This window comes from Vanacampus margaritifer, chromosome 8, assembly GCF_051991255.1.
Source record: "Vanacampus margaritifer isolate UIUO_Vmar chromosome 8, RoL_Vmar_1.0, whole genome shotgun sequence".
Taxonomy (NCBI): Eukaryota; Metazoa; Chordata; class Actinopteri; order Syngnathiformes; family Syngnathidae; genus Vanacampus; species Vanacampus margaritifer.
Window position 1 is genome coordinate 18,939,683 of NC_135439.1, and position 20,733 is coordinate 18,960,415.

Here is a 20,733-nt window from a genome sequence, read left to right on the forward strand (position 1 = left end):
GACTATACTTGCGAGTACTGTTCAGGCTTGCCCATAGGAAACTGGTGGGGTTCGGTACATCCAACAAAGTTAAGAATCACTGTTCTAACCCAATATGTGGAGTTTGTAGACCTTTCCCAAAAGGTTCCTATGTTTGAAATCTGATATCAGATCAAATTGCAAGACTTAATTAAGGTCTTAAGATCAGATAAAAAATGCCTGTTGCTGGTATAGGAACATAACACAGAAACAAACAAAAAAATCCACATGAAGAACATATTTAGTCCCTCTTTATTCCGATGTCTTCTAGAAAGTCTTCTCTGTCAAATCTACTGTGTCATTTTGTTTGGGTCTCCATCATTGCAGAAAATCACAATTAGCAGAAATAGGATGTTGTTGTTCAGTGGTTTTATGGCAGTTTTGAAAGCTTCATTGCCTTGCAAGTCTGTCGCCACCTATTATGTAGAGTGTGCTTGGTGACTGAGAATCACCTGTAGCAATAAACTTGTATTTTCAGCAGGATTGCTGATATTGCCTCGAGGCTGCAGCTTTCTTTCTTTTTGGGAAGATGTCTTCAGTCTCATCATTTGGCATTTTAGATGGATTAACCTGATTCTTAATATAAAACCTTTTTTTTTTTGTCTGAACTGTGAGCTGATGTGCAGAATGAGTTGAATGAGTGGGTTGACTATGCTTGCGATTACCGTTTAGGCTTCCCCATAGGAAACTGGTGGGGTTCGGTACATCCAACCCTATGATTTTTTTCCAATGCTTTTCAAAAACACTTTGTTTTAAAAAAAAAAAAAAAAATTCATTTTTTTTTTTTTTTAGGAGAATGAGCGATTGACAGATTCCCACTTTCATCCTTTCTTGTCTTGGACACATTGTACCGTACCTTGGATTGAACCGATTAGCCGTCTTTCACTCTGATTCAGATCTGACTCTCTCCAGACAGCCTGCGTTATCTCAATGGGTTAAGAGTGCTAGTGAATGTTGAAGTGAGAAGCTCTGAATGTCTCGGAAGTGACACTTTCCAGGATCAGATGGATCTAACATGTGGTCCTGGAGTCACAGCAGTCTAGACTTAATTACACAGGCCTCATACTCTTTATATATACAGTATATATATATATATATATATATATATATATATATATATTTTTTTTTTTTTTTTTTTTTTGAGAGGACACCCTAGACCGATCACCAATCAATCAGAGGCGACAACAATTCAAACTCAAATTTTTGCTTATTTGCCAAACATGTATGGATTCTCAAGTTGCAGTCAAACCTGTTCCACTCCAGTCCTGTAGGTGGCAGTAATGTATATTATCAACTGCCGAACAAAGATGAAGAAGACATTTCAACCATCATATCGAGAGCTACAGCATTTCTATACTGTAAACTTTATTGACCTTGTTTAGCTACATGACAGAATAAAAAAGTTAGAAGCTGCTTCAATGTATATCATGTACATGGGGCATAAAAAGTCTACACACCCCTCTTCAAATGCCAGCTTTTTGTGATACAAAAAATGAGACGTAGATGAATTTCAAAGCCTTCTCCACTTTTAATGTAACCTGCATAAATCAATTTATTATTATTATTTTAAAAATCTTGTTGAGAGGGGAAGTAAAAATTAATTTGTTGCAAAAGTGTGGGCACCCTTTTATGACTAGTATATGGACGGACAACAGTCTTCAATTAACCAATCACGTTCAAACTCATGTTAAATAGGAGTCAGCATACATTTGCCATTATTTAAGGTGCTTCTGATTAACCCCAATTAAAGTACAGATGTTCTAGTAGGCTTTTCCCTTCTTTTTCTTTTTCTTTTCTTGCAGGAACCATACGGTTTTATCCTAACATTGGCTGATATTAGCCTCTAGCCTAATAGAGAGTTGAGAATTCTCTCCACCTTACCTGGGTAGGTATGGCGTTCTTTTGGTGATGAGCAGTTTTTAGTTTGCACCAAATATACCATTTGGAATGATGACTTGATGATGAAAGTTCAGCCTTAGTTTCAATTGACGATAACACATTGAATGATGAAAGTTCAGCCTTAGTTTCAATTGACGATAACACATTTTCCCTCATGCTTTTGGTGTTTCTTTTCACACGTATTTGGACGAACTTGTCATGGTCCACCTGCTGCAACATCTGAAATTTATTTGGGGTAAATCAGTGGCACTTGTACAGGTTGTAGGTCACGTTTATGGCGAAAAGCGTTTTGAAAGGATTTATCTTGGCGTATTCTTTTTTTACATCACAAAAACCTGACATTTTAACACAGGTGTGTAGACTTTTTGTATTGACTGTATATATAGTATATCAACTGTATATAGTTCAATTTTACACCCATGCAAAATAATGGTCTAATCTTGTTTTAAAAAAACAAACACAAACAAAGTGCTTATTTGCATAGTTGGGTTTGAAGCTGAACAGAGATCTGATAAGGTGGGGCAATTTTTATGACACTTCTGAGGAATCCCAATACGTCAGAGTTGCACAAGCGAGCAAGAAGCGTTAGGAGAGTGAGGTGTGACTGGAACCTACATGTGAAGTAGAGACACACAGAGAGGGACTGAAACAGATAAGCCTCATGGTGACTCAGCATTACAGGGGCCTGCACAAGCTTGTTTTTTTATCAAGCTGACACACTGTCAACTCAGTTTGGGCTCCTCTCTGCTCTGTCTTCACCAGGCAAGGGACGGGAGAAGAGAAAGAGAAAAAGGAAAGGAGATGAGAGTGGAGAGAATAAGCAATGAAGCGTGAGGAGAAACAGCAGCGTGCTCACCAAAGTGGAAACGAGTGACAGAAATGTTAAGGAAAGAAAAACACAAATGACTGCCAGAGTTGAGTAAATCAATGGGGTGAGTGAGAGCACAGCCGTGGAACAGGGTGGTGAGATAGTGAAAGATAAACAGTGACAAAAAGACAAGAAAAAAAAGGTGGGGGTGGGGTGTCGTAGTTGGACACAACAGGAACAACCAGTTTACAGGACAAACATACCGTGTTGACATTATTGTGAATTATATCACTGATATGAGAAATCCTTTAAAGGGAATTGTCCTTCCCAGACAATTCATTAGGTACATCTAAAAACATATGCACACATCTGCAAATTCACGCTCAGAATAAGAGTTTATCATTTAAACTAGCTCAGTTAGCTAGCCAGTAGCAGCTTGGATTTAATATGAACACGTGTGTGTCAAAAGCATGTTTCTCTCATTGTATTTCAAACAGGACAGTGACCACCACCTCGTATAGCTAGCAAAAAAACATAAACAGTGTCTTATGGTTAAATGCAGTGTAAATTAGACCCGCTAAAGTTGATGTGTACTTAATGAGTGGAAGAAGTTAAGCAATTTGCCACACATCCATGTTAAGAAAGGTCCAGTAAGGCACAGTACTCACTCAAACTATTCCATGTGAATGGAATACTGCTCACTCCCACAGTCAAGAAGAGGTGCCTGGATCCAACCATTTTTGAGACATAAGCAGTGTTTCCCACACCATGTTAATACTAAGGCGGGCCACCCAAGAAACTTTCAGGGAAATTTTTTTAAAATATATATATATTTTTAAACTGTTGCGACTGGATATACTGCATGTTATATATGCTATGTATTTCATATATACACAATGTTAGTTTGCCGTCATTTTGTCGATGGCGGGGCTAGAGGAGGCGTAACAGGACTGTGACCAGAAATCAATGAAACCTCATGTATGATATTAATCGGCAAAGCAGAACGGAAAGGGTATTTTCACAATAACTATACTATAGTTAATTTCAGTTAGATTTTTTTAAAAGTACTTTTTGTTTGTTAATTTTATTAATTAGAATAACCTTTCTACCAAGTGCTGTGTGGGGTTAACACTTCTTTAGCTGAGTAACAAAAGGAGATACTCTAAATATAAAGTCTTGAGACTTCGTTTTTGAAGTTGCTTGGCTGATCAAAGGAATGATTTTGCACCTCCAAAAATGGAATAAACACATCCATGGCCTTAATATAAAAAGTCCAGTTTCAAGAGGGGTATTAAGGTTATTATTATTGTGGTTATTTGTTTTTAGAGATGTACAACTGCACATCATACTGAGAGCTGTGCACAAGATTAAAACTATTATAATGAATAGAATACAATAAATATGAAAGGATGACAACAAGTTGATGGAGTTTATCTTTTTTTTCCTTTAGGCAAATGTCAGAGAATGTAGCGCTGGTGGAGAGAACATGCAACACCCTGGCAGGTGGTGGTGTTGAGGACTGATAAGTCCAAGTCTGGGGCCTCATGCAACCCCCCACCCACACATGCGAAGGATCCAGTGACGCACACACACTCCTCTGGATAACAAGCACACTTAGGTGAACTCTGTGACCCCGTATTACTGACACAGTAATGTACCAACAATGACGCAAACAAAGGAACCTTTTCAGTAGCAACTTTGTGTTTTTTGTTTGTAAAATAAAAACGTTGTATGCATCTTAAAGAGGGAGTCAAGTCAAAAATATTTGTATGTTCTATGTGGCTCCACTAGTCTAAACACAGTATTCTGATATAATATAAATAAAGCCGCCAAATCCACCTGTTTTTAGCCATCACAGGGGGCGGCCATTTTGCTACATGCTGTCGGCTGTTGCTCAAGTAATAACCAATTATGGCTCAGCTTGTGAATGTTACATGACCAAACTCAGAAAACAGGTGCACTGTCATTGGTCGTTACCTGAGCAACTGTGATGTCAATTTCAGTCAACAGCATGTAGCAACACGGCCTCTCCGAGATGGATAAAAACGGGTGGATTTTGCTGCTTAATTCATGTTCCACAAATGCAAATATGAATCAGAATACCAGAATAATAGAATAGTGGGGGCACGTGGAACATATTGTATATAAAATGTTTGACTTGACTTCCCCCTCTAATGTGATTGAAAGATAATCAAATATACTACTACTGCGCAACAAAAAGTTCAGAGGCATAACTAAGTACAAATTCTTTATTCTCAATTTGTTGTATGGCTTTTCTTAAAAGGACTATAAAATGTATTTGCTTATACAACCAGAGTCATCTACAAATAGGCCTCATCTGTAGCAGTACTTAAATGCACTGAACATGGTGACAAAACAAATATCCATGGATGTGCAGGTATGCTTCTGCAGGTTAATTGGCATCAGTGCTACAACTACAGTCATAGTACAAAAAAAGAAAAAAAAAATCACACTATTTAACTTAGTACCTTTTATAAATACCTATGTATAAATATTGTAAATGTACTTGAGGACTGAAAATATCTTGAATGCAGTGCTTGGACAATTGGTGACAGTCAGATAGAAAGGAGAAAAATGTCGGCTGAAATCCATGACAGGTACACAGCACGCTTGGTCCCAAACGGCCACATACTGCACGTAATCATCTACATCCACCTAAAATAACCAAGATACGAGTGGGTCAGGTTAATGACTGACTGCTGAAAACAGAGCAGTTACAAAGTCTGCAATTCTCGGGCAAAAGGAGCTCATGTGAATCAGGAAGAAAAAAAAAAAGGCGAACTTCTTATTTATTAAGGCCTCTTCAATAAAAATAATAAAATGTTTTCCTGATATCGTCCAGGCAGAACACAATGTAGCTCAGAGTCTTGCAAATTGAGACTTTTCCTTTTTTTTCTCCTTGAGAGGTCAAACATCGTGTCCTCCGGGTTGGAGCAGAGCTGAGTGCTGGGAGTTTGTTCATGGCGGCGCAGTGATCGAGGGAGGCTGTCATCACCCGCCCCACCTCGGACACCTGCCCCCCACCCCGGCACTGTCCGAAGGCATCAGTCACCCTCACATCCAGCTGAGATACTTTGGAGCGTGTAACATGTCACAGAATGCTCTCAAAACAATATGTACCACTGACGTGTCATACCATTGACTGAGCCAAGAGGCATGATAATGATAACAACTAAACAATGACATCAATAGAATAATAATAATAATGATGATGATGACGACAATACAAAGAATAACAATAATAATAATGATAATAATAATAATAATAAAGAGTCAGCTTCTAGAAGCCCTTGGAAGCGATCTTACACATTAAAGCTTCTCAGCCTGCCCATCAAGACCCCCCTCCCCAACCCACCCTTAACCCCCATGACCAAAGAGGACATCCTGATGTATAGCGTCTAGTGCAATAGTCCCCCTCCTTTTCCTGAAACGCCCTGAAAACAAGGTAGCCCCCCCAAAAGGGCATTTTGCCATCCTCGGTCCACTTTTGTGCAACCCCCCCCCAACCGTCCCCAGCTCACTGCATGCGGTCAGGCTGGATTTGCTGCTGCGGCGCATAGTGCAGGAAGGCGGCGGCGGCGGCGGCCGGCCCGGCGGCCGAAGGCAGGGCGGCGTGCACGGTGGACGGCGCGGTGGCGGCGGGGGCCGGCCCCACGCTGGCGGCGGGGCTGGTGGCGTAGCTGTAACCCAGGAAGCCGGCCGGGGAGGCGGCGTAGGGGTACTGCTGCTCAAAGTTGGCCTGGGCGTACTGCGTGTAGGCGGCGCTGTAGTCCAGGTAAGGGCTGCTGCTCACCGAGGACGACAGCTGGGTGGGCAGCACCAGGCTGGGCTGCACGTAGGCTTGCGGGTAGACGTACGGCGGGGCCAACCTGCGCACAGCCAAAGAGACCAAACAAGGGATGTTAGACAAAGACGGTCTGGCTTGTATTGTTTACATTTGCTTCCTGAGCGTAAAACAAACTGTGGCTAGCAGATGAGAGCGCCAAAGGCGGTTAGGAGGACATGGAGATGACTTTCTACTTTCAGTTAGCAAAAACCTACCAAACGTGTTTGGTTGGGCCTTCTCGGCTCAGAGCGTGGGGAGGGGCGGGTGAATGATAGAGTCAGCCGTTACTGGCAGGTTTTCAAGTTCAGGCACCAGCAGAGTGTTTTAACAGCTGCTGCTTTTCGCACGCACGCACACACATGCTACTGGGGGCTTATCAATGCTGCTGTCAGGTGCTGTAGCTCTTAGACAGGTGATTCAAGCTGTGTGATGTGGGGGTCACAAAGTCTCTAGGACCAGGTCCACATACCCATTTTTTGGGGTTTTTGATTAAAATAGGCATGGGCCGATATTAGCTTTTGACTAGGGATGGGCGAGTACCGATACCAAGGTATCGGTATTGGGGCGATACACGGCGTTATTTCAGGGAATGGAAATGGAAATGAAAACTTAATTTCATGCAATTGAAAGGGAAAAAATGCTACATTGGGATATATGTAGGTCTTTCTTTAAAATTCTCGGCCTTTTTGGGGGTGGTGGGTAGTATCATAAATATCGTCATCATAGATACTGGTGTATCAGTAATTGGCATCCGTATCAGTGACTGTGAGTGCTCTTACTGTTATCAGTCTGGAAAAAGTAGTATTGAACATCCCTAATTTTGACAGTAGAATAACCATGAGCAAAAATATTGCTGTATCACAGTTTTAAAATTACAGCTCCAAAATGATTAATTAATATATATATATATATACTGTATATGGCAAATAACAGCATATTTTCCCCACTGAACACAATCCATTTTATTTTAAAGAGATACAATATTTAGTACAGCAGAAACATGTACCATGTTTTAGTTGAAATAAAATAAATGTTAACATTCTTCAATTTTAAATTCTTCCTAGTTAAGTTACGGTGTCCGATCACTTGTGAGGTTTTTTTTAATTATTTTTTTTAAACAGACCTGTGTGCTCCTCATGTGCTTAGGGCCAACTAGTACCGCCCCACCCCTTTTTTTTTTAAAGGACAATGGACATGAATCAGAGCAAAAAGGAGAGAAGGAGGTGACATGGAAAAAAACGTTAATTAGAGGCAATTAACTTCAAAGATGTGTCTCATTAACTCAACTCTGCAGGCAGCCAATACTATTGTATCCTGCTTAGACATCTCCTCAAAAGAGAAAAGATGAGCTCATTCCTGGTGACAGCCACTATTAGCGGTTATTTCAAACCACAGTAAACCATCAAACTGGTAATCAGCCCATGCCCATTATACCACAATAACTTGTTTGTGCCGATTTCAATCCCGCGAGGGGAAATTCACTTTACGCTCCGTTCTATATTTTTGTTGCACATCAGACAGAGAAACAGATCACACACATGCAGGCACGTCAATGCGACAGAGCGTGCAAATGGTGACCATGCCCCTGAGCTGAGAGCTGTTTGTTTAGTGCCTTGCTCAAGGGCACCTCAACAGTAGTCAGGATGCAGACTAGCATCAAACAACTAATTGCCCTTTTGTTTTTGTCCACAGCAAGACTGCAGCTCTCACCTTCCGGTTCCAAGCTGGAAATTGGTTGACACGCAGAACAGTGCAAATGTCTTCTTATGATAGAAATGCTAAAATGACCATGTACAGTATAACTTAGTGACATTTCCAGGGGTGTCAAACTCATTTTTGTGGCAGGCCACATAATTGTGGTTTCTCGGGGCGGGCCATTATGAGTGTGAACGGTGGTGCAACGGATCAGCGTTGATCCGTGGTCGGTTCGGATCAGGCCCCACAGTTCGGATCGCCTACGATCCGCGGATTGGTTGGTGGTGGTGGGGGGGGGGGGGTACGGGGGACAACAACAACAAAGTGCGCATTCACAGTGGACACCATTCAGACATGTCAAAGAAGCCAAAACATACTCAACGTAACACACCGCTTACACTCAGGCTAACTTCAAAATCAGGTTTGTTTACATTAATGGCAATGCAAATAGCGTTAGTGGACATTTACTTTGAAAGTGGCCCATGTTGTGGCATTATGGCTAGCTTGGCTTCCCTTTTAGATGTTCGTAGTTTTGATTGACATTAAAGTTGCGACCAACATCAACACAACGCTGTCCCGAACTCATATTCAATCGCTAATTTAGGACGCTAAGAAACCGCTAATCAATTACGCCGTCATATGAGACAACGGAAGTCTCCGACGTAAATGGCTACTGGCTAGCATGCAGCTAGCTGTTAGCATTAACTAACAGCCTGGCTGGTAGCTGTAAATGAGTTTGACAGCTGGTAACTGGCTTAGTTGAATTATTTTTTTTAATATTCTGGACCAAGGCTACTTTGTAATTCACTCTCCATGTTTAAAGGAAGGGAATGTGCCTTAAATTAGACTTGGAAGTCTTTTCATTATTAAAAAATAATAAATAAATAGAACTCAGTCTTCATTTATTTGATAAAAACTATTTTGCCCATTAAAAAAGAAAAACACGCAACTCAAAATGTCAATCATACCCGTTTAGATTGTTAGATTGGACTCTAGTTTAAGCCCTTAGTACCTTGTTATTTTACACATGGACCATGTTTAAAAATGAGAATGTTTATGCCTCATAGTGCACTTAAAGTTGTGTTCTTAAATCCTAAACAGCTATATTGGACATTTTGAATAGATTTTTTGATTTTAATGGGAAAAAGTGTTTTACAAAATAAATGAAGACTAAGTACTATTTTTTTTTTGTTTGTTGCTGATCCGAAAAACGATCCCATCAGTGGCTCAAATCCGTAATCCGATACGAATCAAGACTTTTGTGATCCATTGTACCACTAGTGTGAACCCATATAAATTTATAGTACCCTCATATTATCAAATACACACTACACAACAGAGGCCAGTAAGCCCACTCCCCAAAAAACAAAGATATTTTTATATTTGTGTTAAATGGGAATTGGAAACAAAAATGATTGCACTCTTAATGTTATTAAGTCAAGACAATTACCTGCAGCAATTTTGGTATTTTATTTACATTGAAAAAGGTCATTGTAGCAAAGCTAGTGATGGGCTAAGACTTTTGCATTGTACTTCGTAAGAACAGAAACATCAAAATGCAAATATGCTTTTTTTTTTGTTAATGAAAAATGCCAACAATGGAAAGGCAAGATAACACAAACTGAACAGAGCAAAACTGCACTGCTTGGTTGTGGTGCTTTTTTGTCACTCGAACCAAGAGCATTTGCTCTGTTCTATGTTGAGGAACTATCTAGTGTTTAAAAGGTAGCACAGAGAGCAATAGCAGATAGAAGTTCCCCTTATATGAAAAAAAAAAGATGTAAAAATAGATTGGGAGTCGAGACTTTGAAAACTTGACATTCTAGTTTTGAGTGGCAAAACATTTATGGACAAAGACTAGAACATCACAACAAACGTCATTAACTGAGCGGCCTCTCAGTGCTGATAAGAAGCATTTCAGCTTTCGTCTTCAATCATCAGTACTGAAAGGCTGCCGTGGAGTCAACACAGCAAAAGATGGAAGCATGCAAGGATAGGGATGTCATCACGCTCCCTGACACGCACACACGCGCACACACACCAGTAACCACTGCAAACCCAAACCATGCCATAATAGGGAAAGAGTCACACCGCAATCAGTGCAACCTCTTCACTTCATATCACTGGCACACAAAACGGCAAAAGATAAAAAGGCACTCCAATCCATCACAGCACACGCCACGGCACGCCACGGCACTCTCAAGCCATCACTGGCACCTTGCGAAGAGAGGAGATGTGGGGGTGGGACATTTTCTGTCAAAGCCTTCCTCAGGACTAGTCCTATATTTGGGGGGGGGGGGGGACGTCCTCGAATCATCAGCTGGCAGCGGACAGCAACCGTGGCAGAAGTTGGACAGGAGGAAGATTATTGTCAAGAAAAAATATCAAAAAGTCGGACTGCATTGTATGCACTCCACATACCTATTTGTATACAAGTATGTCAAAGTCAGTGTTCCATACTATGCCCACTTTAAAAGTCACTTTTAAACTAGGCATGGGTCGATTACAGGTTTGACGGTTCACCGGAGTGAGACGGCACAGTTACAGATACATGGATGCCTTCTGATTAATTTGCATTGTCCTAACAAACAAACACGGTGCCAAGCGTGTACTAGTTAGCCCCAAGGACACCATGAGTAGCCCAAGGGTCTGTTCCAAAAATAGCTCACCAGTGATGTGTCACTATGACTTAGAAGAAAGTTAACATTTATTTTCTTAAAATTTAACATGCTACATGTTTTGTAATGTACATTTTGTTTAAAAATAAAATAGATTGTGTACAATCTGAAAAAAAAATCTATTTTTATTTATCCAATTATTTATTTCATCATCGCCGCAATATTTTCGCTCAAACTTACCATATCAGCCCCATGCCTACTCGAAACACACACTTCATCCTAAAGCAGGCGCTAAATAAGACGTGCCAGGATGTAATCTGATGAATGATTATGGGACGGATGAAAACTGGACTCCAACAGTGAGCAAACAACTGGCAAAGAAGTATTCAGCCTCATGCACCGATCTCCACAAGTATACGATAGTGTCGAGCCCGCGCACGGCCGTCATGTGTACGGAACATGCCTCGTCTCAGGCCTTGGTCGTCGGCCGCTGATGTAATCCCACATGGAAATCTAAAGGGATCATGTGGACTTGAAATGGAATGCAGCGGATAAGGCAAGACTAAAGGGATCATTTTATTGATACAATGCGGAGGTGTTAGCTTTAATTTTAACTTCTATCTAAAGAGATAAGCAGTGAGAGGACGCTGAGAGGTCTGGTGTGGACCGTGAGCAGTGATCGCTGACAGGCGAACGTGGACGCTGGCCAGAAAATCCGAGGTCAGCTGGTTTTGTGCTGACGGTGAGCTAGTGTGATTTTGACACAATGACACTGTAAGGCTAGCCTGGTCTGAGATGCATATTTGAAATGAATGCTTGTATAATATTACAAATACCTGTGTGGTTGCTTTTTTATTGGGGTGTCAAACAGTTTTGCATCTGAGTTTACTTTGCGGGTCAAAATTTGAATTTTGTACCTCATTTTAACACGGTGAAAAGCAAAACTGAGACTCAAACAGCGAGATGACCATCAAAAGAAAGTAGAAGAAGAACCACTGACGGGCCTAAAAAGTTTAGACTGCGGGTAGCCTGAATTTGAGGGAAGCTTAGTTCATTTTTTTAAGTGATGATTACTCAAATTTATTCAAATCATTGCACAGCCCTAATTGTTCATTCCATACATCGTCATATTCCACAAAGTTGGAAAGTTGCTCCTCAAACAAAGTAATTTATTCGCCAAAAAAAGCAATTATTTCGAGCCTTGTGCAATTAAGTAATGCGACTGCTGGTCGCAGTAAATTCCAAACACGGCAACAACACAACAGCAGCATCATTTTTGGTGTTAACATGGAAACAAGCCGCCTTGTATCCTTCTCTTTCCACCCGAGGATGAACGCTGGCGTGCGACGTTTCACACCTGTAGTGGTGTGTTTCCTAGGATGCACGCTGCCTCATTAAAAAAACAACAGCTCCAGATAAAAGCAAGCATCACCCTCTCTTTAACTACCAAACCCCGACCCCCCCTGCCCACTGCCTCACAGAAGTGTCAGCTTTCACACTGCTAGTGGCAGCCAGGGAAGAGACCGATTTAAATGAAGGGGAAAAAAACACACACACACACACATACACAGGGCAAAAGAAAGAGGTTTACATAGATGAAAAGATGACTATGGAGTGAACGTGGTTGGGGGTGGGGTCGACCCTATCAAAACAACAACACTGGCCTCTCCTCTTCTGACCCTTCCAAAGCATCTGCTGACCACAGCTATAAGACTCACTGTATACGATACTCCAGTTTTGCTTCCAATCCCACTTCAGAGCATGTCAGCACACCATATGTCGTCAAGGGGGGAGAAGAAAAGCCACTTGTAGGCTGTGTGTCTTAGGGAGGCCTGCGTCTGTCACTCACCAATCGACAGGACTCTGGGGCAGGAGGACAGGTGCTTGGTGGAGGCCTGCGAGTCTCTGGGGTGGTGGCCAGGGGGTGATTAAAAGGCTGTAATATGAGCCGGCACCTGCCAGAGCCATACCTCAAAACCCACACATTTTCAAACCCTCGGGGCTTCGACGTGCAATCTGTGATCACCATGGTAACAGAAGCATGGACATGGGACTTTCCAGGGTCCTCGGAACAAGATGGGACATATTCCCAATGGATCATTAACACCCAGTGTGGGTTGATTTAATGGGACACCATCATTGCCAGATAAAGACTGCTTTGGGAGGGGGGGTGGGGGGTTATATTATCATTGTCCCTACGGAGTGTGGAAAAACCTGGGATTTCCAGGAAGATGCACTCTTAAACGCTGGCAAGTACTGGTCTGTTCAATGTGAAAGAGCATCACTTTCCTTTTGTGAAAAATGCCCTTGTTGCTTTCCGTTTTAAACCAGTCCATTAAAATTGCCATCAAATGCAAACCAACAATTTACGTACAAAATATACGACCAAAGACAGTTTATAATGTGATTGCGTAGTTGTTCTTAAGTGTTAGACGTCATGACGCGATTGGACTAAACTCACACTTTGTTAATTACAGAGTTGTCTCGATCTGATCATGTGATCAGTAATCGGAGCCGATTTTCACCTGATCAGTATCGGCTCAAAAACATGGGATTTTTGAATGTTCTTTATCTTTAAGTCAAGAATGAAATTATTTATTTATTTACTTACTTACTTGACTTAGAAACCTGTGCTGATTTTTGTCTTTGTAATGCATTGTTGAAGGCAAATCCACCCTGATAGATAAACAAGAACTATTTTTTTTTCATTCAATGCTGGATTCCCATCTGAAACGGAATGCTATTATAAGAAATACAGGGGTTAAAGGTGAAGCCACAAAAGGCAACATTATAAATACACAGAGTACTCTGAGACGATTTTCACCCGATCAGTATCGGCTCAAAATCATGGGATTTTTGAATGTTCTTTATCTTTATTTAAGTCAAGAATTAAATTATTCATTTATTTACTTACTTGACTTATAAACCTGTGCTGATTTACAGCCATATAAAGTTATCATGTTGGTATACATCTATCCAATTTAAAAGGAAAAAAGTTATTTCAGACAATTTGGATGCACTTGTTTTTGTCTTTGTAATGCATTGCCGATGGCAAATCCACCCTGATAGATAAACAAGAACTTTTTTTTTTCATTCAATGCTGTATTCCCATCTGAAACTGAATGCTATTATAAGAAATACAGGGGTTAAAGGTGAAGCCACAAAAGGCAACATTATGAATACACAGAGTACTCTGAGTTTAAAAATTGACAGTTCAGAATTACTTGTAGCTTGAGGTAGTGATACGGGAGAGTTGCGGGTGGGGAGTCATTAATATAGTGAAACGCTCATTAACTGCTCAACAGACCATGTCTGAGACGCTGTTCCTACGACACAGCCGCTTCAAGGATGCCGAGCCCACTCAAGGAGGGTAGACGAGTCAATAACCTCCTGACAAAACTTAACAAGTGAGTCACACATTCACCTCTGGAATGCCCTTCTATTACCACAGATATGTGAGCAATCTCCCTGGCCTAGAAAACTCAAATATGCTAATGGACTCCCTCTGGATTTGCAAGCAGGCCCAGAAACTGACATGTACTTTCCAGAGGCCCTGTTTGTCCAAGAAATAGTGGCCTAGTGGCATTGCACAAAGCGTCCAGCACAAGAGCGCGCACACAACAAGCGCCCACTCCCTTTGACTTACCCATACTGCCTCTGGATGAACGCTGGGTGAATGGGCTGCACTCCGATGGATATGCCTGCAAGATACGAGGCCGACTGTCAAGACACACACACATACAAAACACATACATTTGCATTTACAGAGGAGGACCAGAGAACAATACACAGAGAGCAGAGTGAGACAGAGGAAGGGCCTGTTCCAATCTTTGGGCAAACAACGTGCGATACAGTGAACCCCCCACCATATTGTGGTTCAGCTATTACAATTTTGAAAGTGAGCATTTTTATGTATTTATTTTTTTACAATATATATGAAGTTTTTTTCATTCAGAGTTGCACGCCTACAGTCTAGCGCAGCACTGAGCTCTTCTTCATGTATAAATGCAGCAGAATTAAGACAAGAGAGAAAGCAGAGATGGTCCTATTCTATGCAGAGAGAATTTACAACAGATATAAAAAGTCTGCACACCGTTGTTCAAATGCCAGGTTTTGGGGATATAAATAAAATAACACCAAGATGAATCATTTCAAACTACATCCTTTATAAATCAAGTGGGAAAAAAATAGAGGTGAAGTAAAAAATACACAACCAAGATGGTTGTGAAAGTGTGCACACCCTCTTACAAGTTGGATGTGGCCACGTCTACAATTAACCAATCGCATTCAAACTTATAAATGGGAGTCAGCACACACGTGCTACCGTTTCAAGTGTCTCTGCAAACCGCAAATAAAGTTCAGACGCTCTAGTAGGCTTGTCCTAATATTTTTGCAGTCAAACCTTCAAGCACAGGCAATCTGCTGATCTCATTCAGCTTGGAGAAGGGTACAAAATAATTTCCAAGCCATTTAATATAATATGGAACACAGTAATAACAGCCATCATCAAATGGAGAAATTTTGACACAACTGGGACATTGCCAACAATTAGATGTTCCTCTAAAATTAATGAAAATAACAAAACAGGTAAGGGAGGCTGCCAAGAGGCAGAAGGGACACCAGGAATTTCTGCCAAGTACTAGCTGTTCAGTAAATGTGTTACGTTCTGATGAAACCAAGGTTAAACTTTTCTACTTTGGTAGAAAAGAAAAAAAGAACATCACAAGAAGCCTACTAGAACATCTAAACTTTATTGGGGTTAATCAAAGCAGTATTTCTCAACCCAGGTCCTGGGGCACACTATCCAGCCTGTTTTGCATGTCTCCCTATTCCACACACAGGTGAGGATTCTCCAGTGTTTGCTGATGAGCTCTCATTGGAATCACCTGTGTGTGGAATAGGGAGACATGGAAAGCAGGATGGATAGTGTTCCCTGAAGACCAGGGTTGAGAAACACTGAATCAAAGAGGCACTTTTAATTGTGGCAGTTGTATGTTGACTCCCATTTAACCAGAGTTGAAACGTGGTTGAATCATTTTGACTCAGATATAAAGAGGGTGTGCACGCTTGTGAAATTACATTGTTTCAGTTGTTTTTTTTGACTTCCTCTCTTAAATAAAAACTGTTGTACAGGATGGTTAGAGGTCACATTATTGGTGGAATAAGTTTGGAGTGATTTATCATCATATAATTTTGTTGTATCACAAAAACCTGGCATTTGAACAGATCCATGTAATGTTGAGCCATGTGGTTTGGCTGAACATATTAGTGTTTCTAAAAACACTGGCTAATTGTCTTTGTTGTACGTGATGCTGCTCGTACTCCGTATGCATTTAAGTAGCAGTTGTTTTAAGGTTTATAACTGCCGTTATGTCAATGGTCATTTCAGTTAGCCTGTCTATGGTGTTCTCCATTATATGTTAGCATTAAGCTAGCAGACTTGACATACAATCTCTACATTTATTTTGTTTAATGTGTCAGTTTCACAATAAACTTCAACTGGGAGTGACAAATACTTGAAACTTTACCTCTTACTTGGAGAACTGTGAATGTGAGAGTGACAATTAAGGAATACTTTACAAAGTTCTACTCATATTATAACTAATACAAATAAGGAAAACTCACGTGTGTTTTAACAAGTTTATATTGTGTTTAAAGCATTTTTCTCATACGGCCTCTCTACTATCTATCGCAGGTTTTTTTTTAACCAATCTGAGCGATCTTCTACGAGGGTTGACTGTAGTAGAAACGTGGTTGATTGTCATTAGATTTGAAAGACAAAAGGATTCAAAAACATTTCCCTGAGGACATGCCACATTTTATGCAACCAGATGTTTGTAAGACGTTTTCCCTCATGTATAAAAACCTCTATTATTAAGAACAGAAAGTTTGATCCTTCAAGTCAGCCATTACTGGAGCTGGCCAGTTAATCGGGGTACACTGATTTTGTGAATACATACATGAAAAAAAATTATACACAATGTTCCACCTGTTTGTATGCTGCGGGGCTTGGCTCCAAGGTAGGCCAGGTTGACGTTGGCCTTTCTGCCGTCAATAATGGGGTTGGGATCCTTGCAGGCTCTTTCAGCCGACCCTCGGTCTGTCATCGTTACCTGGTGAGCGACATTGTGATGGGAATCATAATAAGTCATTGTTAAAACTTGAATTTGGTCTAAGTTATGTCTTGGAGCGATTGACGCAAAAGAGAGTGCACAGCTTGGCTGTGACCAGCAGTGGCACTGTTGGTTCAGCCTCAACTGGTTTGCTAGAAGAACAAACATGACATTAGCGATGACCATATCCCTGCTAGACCTCCAGCAAAAAAATAATAAAAAAGTATCATGTTGTACCTAACGCCTGACCTAAAAAGGTTTGTAATTGTTTATAGACAAGATGACGACAAAGCACTACTGTTGTCTAAATGAAGCTACTCAAATCATTTCAATACAGTTCCTTGGCACCAAAGCACTACTGTTGTCTAAATGAAATTCCTCAATTCACTTATACATAGTTCATTGCCACCAAACTGCCACAAGATGGTACCAAATTAAAAGTTTTTTGTTTCGACCCGAGCTATAGTGACGGATCAATGGCACGCTGTAAAAAACACAACTTGTATTTTTTGGGGTGCTAAAAGAGTCATTTACAGTATAAATTATTGACATTAGTGTCAATACTATTAGTTCGCACAACAAAGCAAGAAAGTTGCTAGCTCCAAAACAATTTGCCGAGTTGTTCTTTCTAATAGCTTTAAGTAGGCGGGACAATACAAGAGACAACAGTTTTGTAAACTCTTATTTATTTGTTGTTAAATGGGGGTAAAGTAAATTTTCACACGAGCAAAATTTAATATATTTAATTGAATTGCCCAGCTTAAAATTGAATTAAAGTTTGTTGCCTTGAAATTTTGAGTTCACCCAACTTATTTATTTATTTTTAAACAGTGTATATAAACTGAGGATCTCCCATCTCGGTATCTGAAAGCTTACATGTCATGCTCACCAAAAGCATTACCGTATTTGGAAAAAAATCCTATTGCCGTTCTTATACTTAAAATACAAACAAAGTTCATTGCTTTTTCTTTCAAGCCGCTCACAGCAGCAATGGCACACCTGCAGAAATATGGATTTATGCAGAATAACATTTAAGGAGGTTATCCAATTAGGGACATAATATTAAGGAGCTTGTCTTAAGTCAGCCCCCTCCTTTCTCCCTCCAGGCATTAGACAAGCCCTTCTGTTTTGATTTCCAAGCTCTGCCAGCTCAGTAACTTGAGTCAGCTCACTGAGTCGACCAAACTGTGTATGAATGAATGTGGGCCATGGCTATCATTGTTTTAGAGGGCATTTTCAAAAACAGCAAGGCGACAAAAAGCGCATTCCGGCGTCTGTGTTGTGAACACAGGAAGGAACGAGGCTTTGTTTACACTGTGTGGAGTCTTGCTGTGGGGGTCCCACTAATCCACCTCTGAAGTGTGTTTGGATAAAAGGTGAGCTCAGCTTTGGGGCATCTCACCCGCCCCCTTTCTGTTGGTTTACACCCACCACCCCCAACCAAAATGAGCAGGTTGTCTTCTGTTGGTCAACTAACCACGTGCTTGGCTGACAGCAGGCAAATCCCAGCAAGCCTGTTTGACAGGTAACACCGGTCTCCGCGCTCAACCGTTAGCAACAAGACTTGTAGGACAGTGTTCTCTGGTTGAAAAGCTGCTGTGTAAACATCAAGCAATTGTCTTCCATACGGCCTGTAAACATACAGACACACATAACACTTTTCCATTCCTTCTTTGGCCTGACAGAACTAGTGCTGATGGGTCTTTCCAGAGTTCTGGTAAATATTTGCATTGCTCACATGGCCTCTGTGCTTTGTGTCAAAGGGAGAATGGCCGGTTTTATCTGGCAGGGACGGACGGGATAAGTCACCTATTAGCCAGGCCTGAGAGAATGCAACAGGACTTTTTTTGTTCACTGGATTTTTAAACAATCCCATTATGATTTTGACATTTTGGCATCTGGCATTTTGTGATTTGGTGGTGGGGGGTTAACTTGGGCCGGTGCTCCTTACTAAAGCTTTCAAAAGATAAGATCTTTACAGAGTATTCACACATTCACAGGATGAAAACAATTTCTTCCAAAGCAGCCAAGTTGCAGTGTAAATCATCTAAACGGTGAGCAATGCAGGCGCTTCCGTCTATGACAATGGAGGGCACACTGTACAAGGTCAAACTCTCCCACTGCTGCTGCTCCAAAATAACCATATAAAGGAACCAAGAGCAGACAGACTCTCCCACACTTAAGCCATAAGCCAGGGTTGTTCAGGGGTGAATGGGGCTGTCTTTGGGGTTAAGGGGCAGACATATGTGGAAATATAATCTTCTTACTTGTGTGAGCACTCATCCCCATTAAGATAGAAAGACAATTCAATTATATGAACAGGGCATATAGTCGACAGGGATCTATTCGATAGTCATACAAGGACAAACATCAACACGTGGAAAGAGAACAAAAATCAACACGTGGAAAAGCAGACAGACAAGACAAGCAATCATTCTACAGTGTTTGCAAGGCAAATTCAATGTATTACACTCCGTTAGGCAAATGAGCGCAGAGTGTGTATTCCATCACGCGGAGTGACTTTTATCTTGTTCTACTTACAAAGCCGTATCCTCGGGATTTGCCGGTCTGCCTGTCGGTTATCACCACAGCTTCGTCAATGTCCCCAAAGGCCTCGAAGTATTTTCGCAACGAAGCGTCGTTGGTGTGGTACGGCAGCCCGCCGACGAAGATTTTAGTAAAAGTGGTGTCCTTCTGGAGCGCTGTGGGATGCATGGCTTCCAGGGCTCCGTTCATAAACTGGTGCAGAAGCATTGGTGAGCCGGCCAGACCCCCAGAGGCACACATTGGCTAAACTGACTTAACTGAGCTTTAATGGCGGACCGGCATTTGTAACAAAAACTAATTAAGCAAGAGTACACCGACTCAATCTACTGCGCGTAAAACAACCTGGTGGCGACCGCTAGCTAATTCACTAATGTGAAGGATCCTCCGGTCGCGAGCACAACTGGCAGATTGTTGTGGAGGACAAGTGGTGAGTGTTTTTATATGCCAGAAATATGGGCCCGCCTCCGCACAACTCTTAGCCAATCACATTAGCGCCTGCGTGCCAACTTCTTTGCGTTATCACCCCTTCGCCCCGCCCACTCAGAAACCCCGCTGCACCTGCCTTTGTCCTTCAGAGATTCTGAACTGCACAAAAAACGGTGCCTTGACTCATTCTCCCTTAACAAGTTACTATGTCCACGTGGCATGGACACAATGCCTATGAATAAATACTGTGGTTTAACTATTTGGCATATGAAAATCTTAACGAAATAATAATATGGATTTGCTTTACATTCACTACAGTGACCGTCGTATGAACTTTAGAATAAAGGAATGTCACGCGTTTTCAAAACAGTGATAAATTGAGCGTACTAAACTACTAACTTGATTTTCATTGATTTAATTAATTTATTCAATCAATCTTTCTCTCTCTCTCAACCTCTCACCCGAAGTCAACTTAGGCTTTCAAACCCGCCTGACCCTAATGAGACACTATCAAAAATGAATGGAAAATATTTGTCTAGTGATTATCAATGTTTGTCTGGCTGACAAGGCGCTACTTTATTTTTAGAGCACATTTAATAGGCAAGTCGCAAGGTAACAATGTCTTTTACAGAATTAAAAATACACTTAAAGCCATTTACAAATAAACAAAAAGTAAGAGAGTTAAACGCAAAGAAAAGAAATAAAAAGTAGCTTACTAAATTTAGTAAAAAGAACATACAGTGCAAGAACATTTTGGACAAT

The 20,733-nt window shown here is 41.0% G+C and overlaps 1 protein-coding gene across 1 annotated transcript; it reads right to left on the minus strand.

Moving 5' to 3' along the window:
- Positions 1-4,960: 4,960 nt before the first annotated feature.
- On the minus strand, positions 4,961-19,966 carry LOC144056717 (RNA-binding protein 38-like). Its single transcript, XM_077573732.1, has 4 exons — positions 19,540-19,966; positions 16,875-16,998; positions 14,532-14,586; positions 4,961-6,615 (listed from the first exon to the last, which is right to left on the minus strand). Exons 1-4 carry the CDS (start codon positions 19,783-19,785, stop codon positions 6,264-6,266), a joined length of 777 nt encoding a protein of 258 aa, XP_077429858.1. The 5' UTR covers positions 19,786-19,966; the 3' UTR covers positions 4,961-6,263.
- Positions 19,967-20,733: the final 767 nt, after the last annotated feature.

Coding starts and splice junctions, on each gene's coding strand:
- LOC144056717 (XM_077573732.1), bottom strand. CDS start 19,785: ATGTGTGCCTCTGGGGGTCTGGCCGGCTCACCAATGCTTCTGCACCAG. Junction 16,999..19,539: donor AATCCCGAGGATACGGCTTT/GTAAGTAGAACA, acceptor GTCGCTCACCAG/GTAACGATGACAGACCGAGG. Junction 6,616..14,531: donor TTCATCCAGAGGCAGTATGG/GTAAGTCAAAGG, acceptor GGCTGTGCGCAG/GTTGGCCCCGCCGTACGTCT.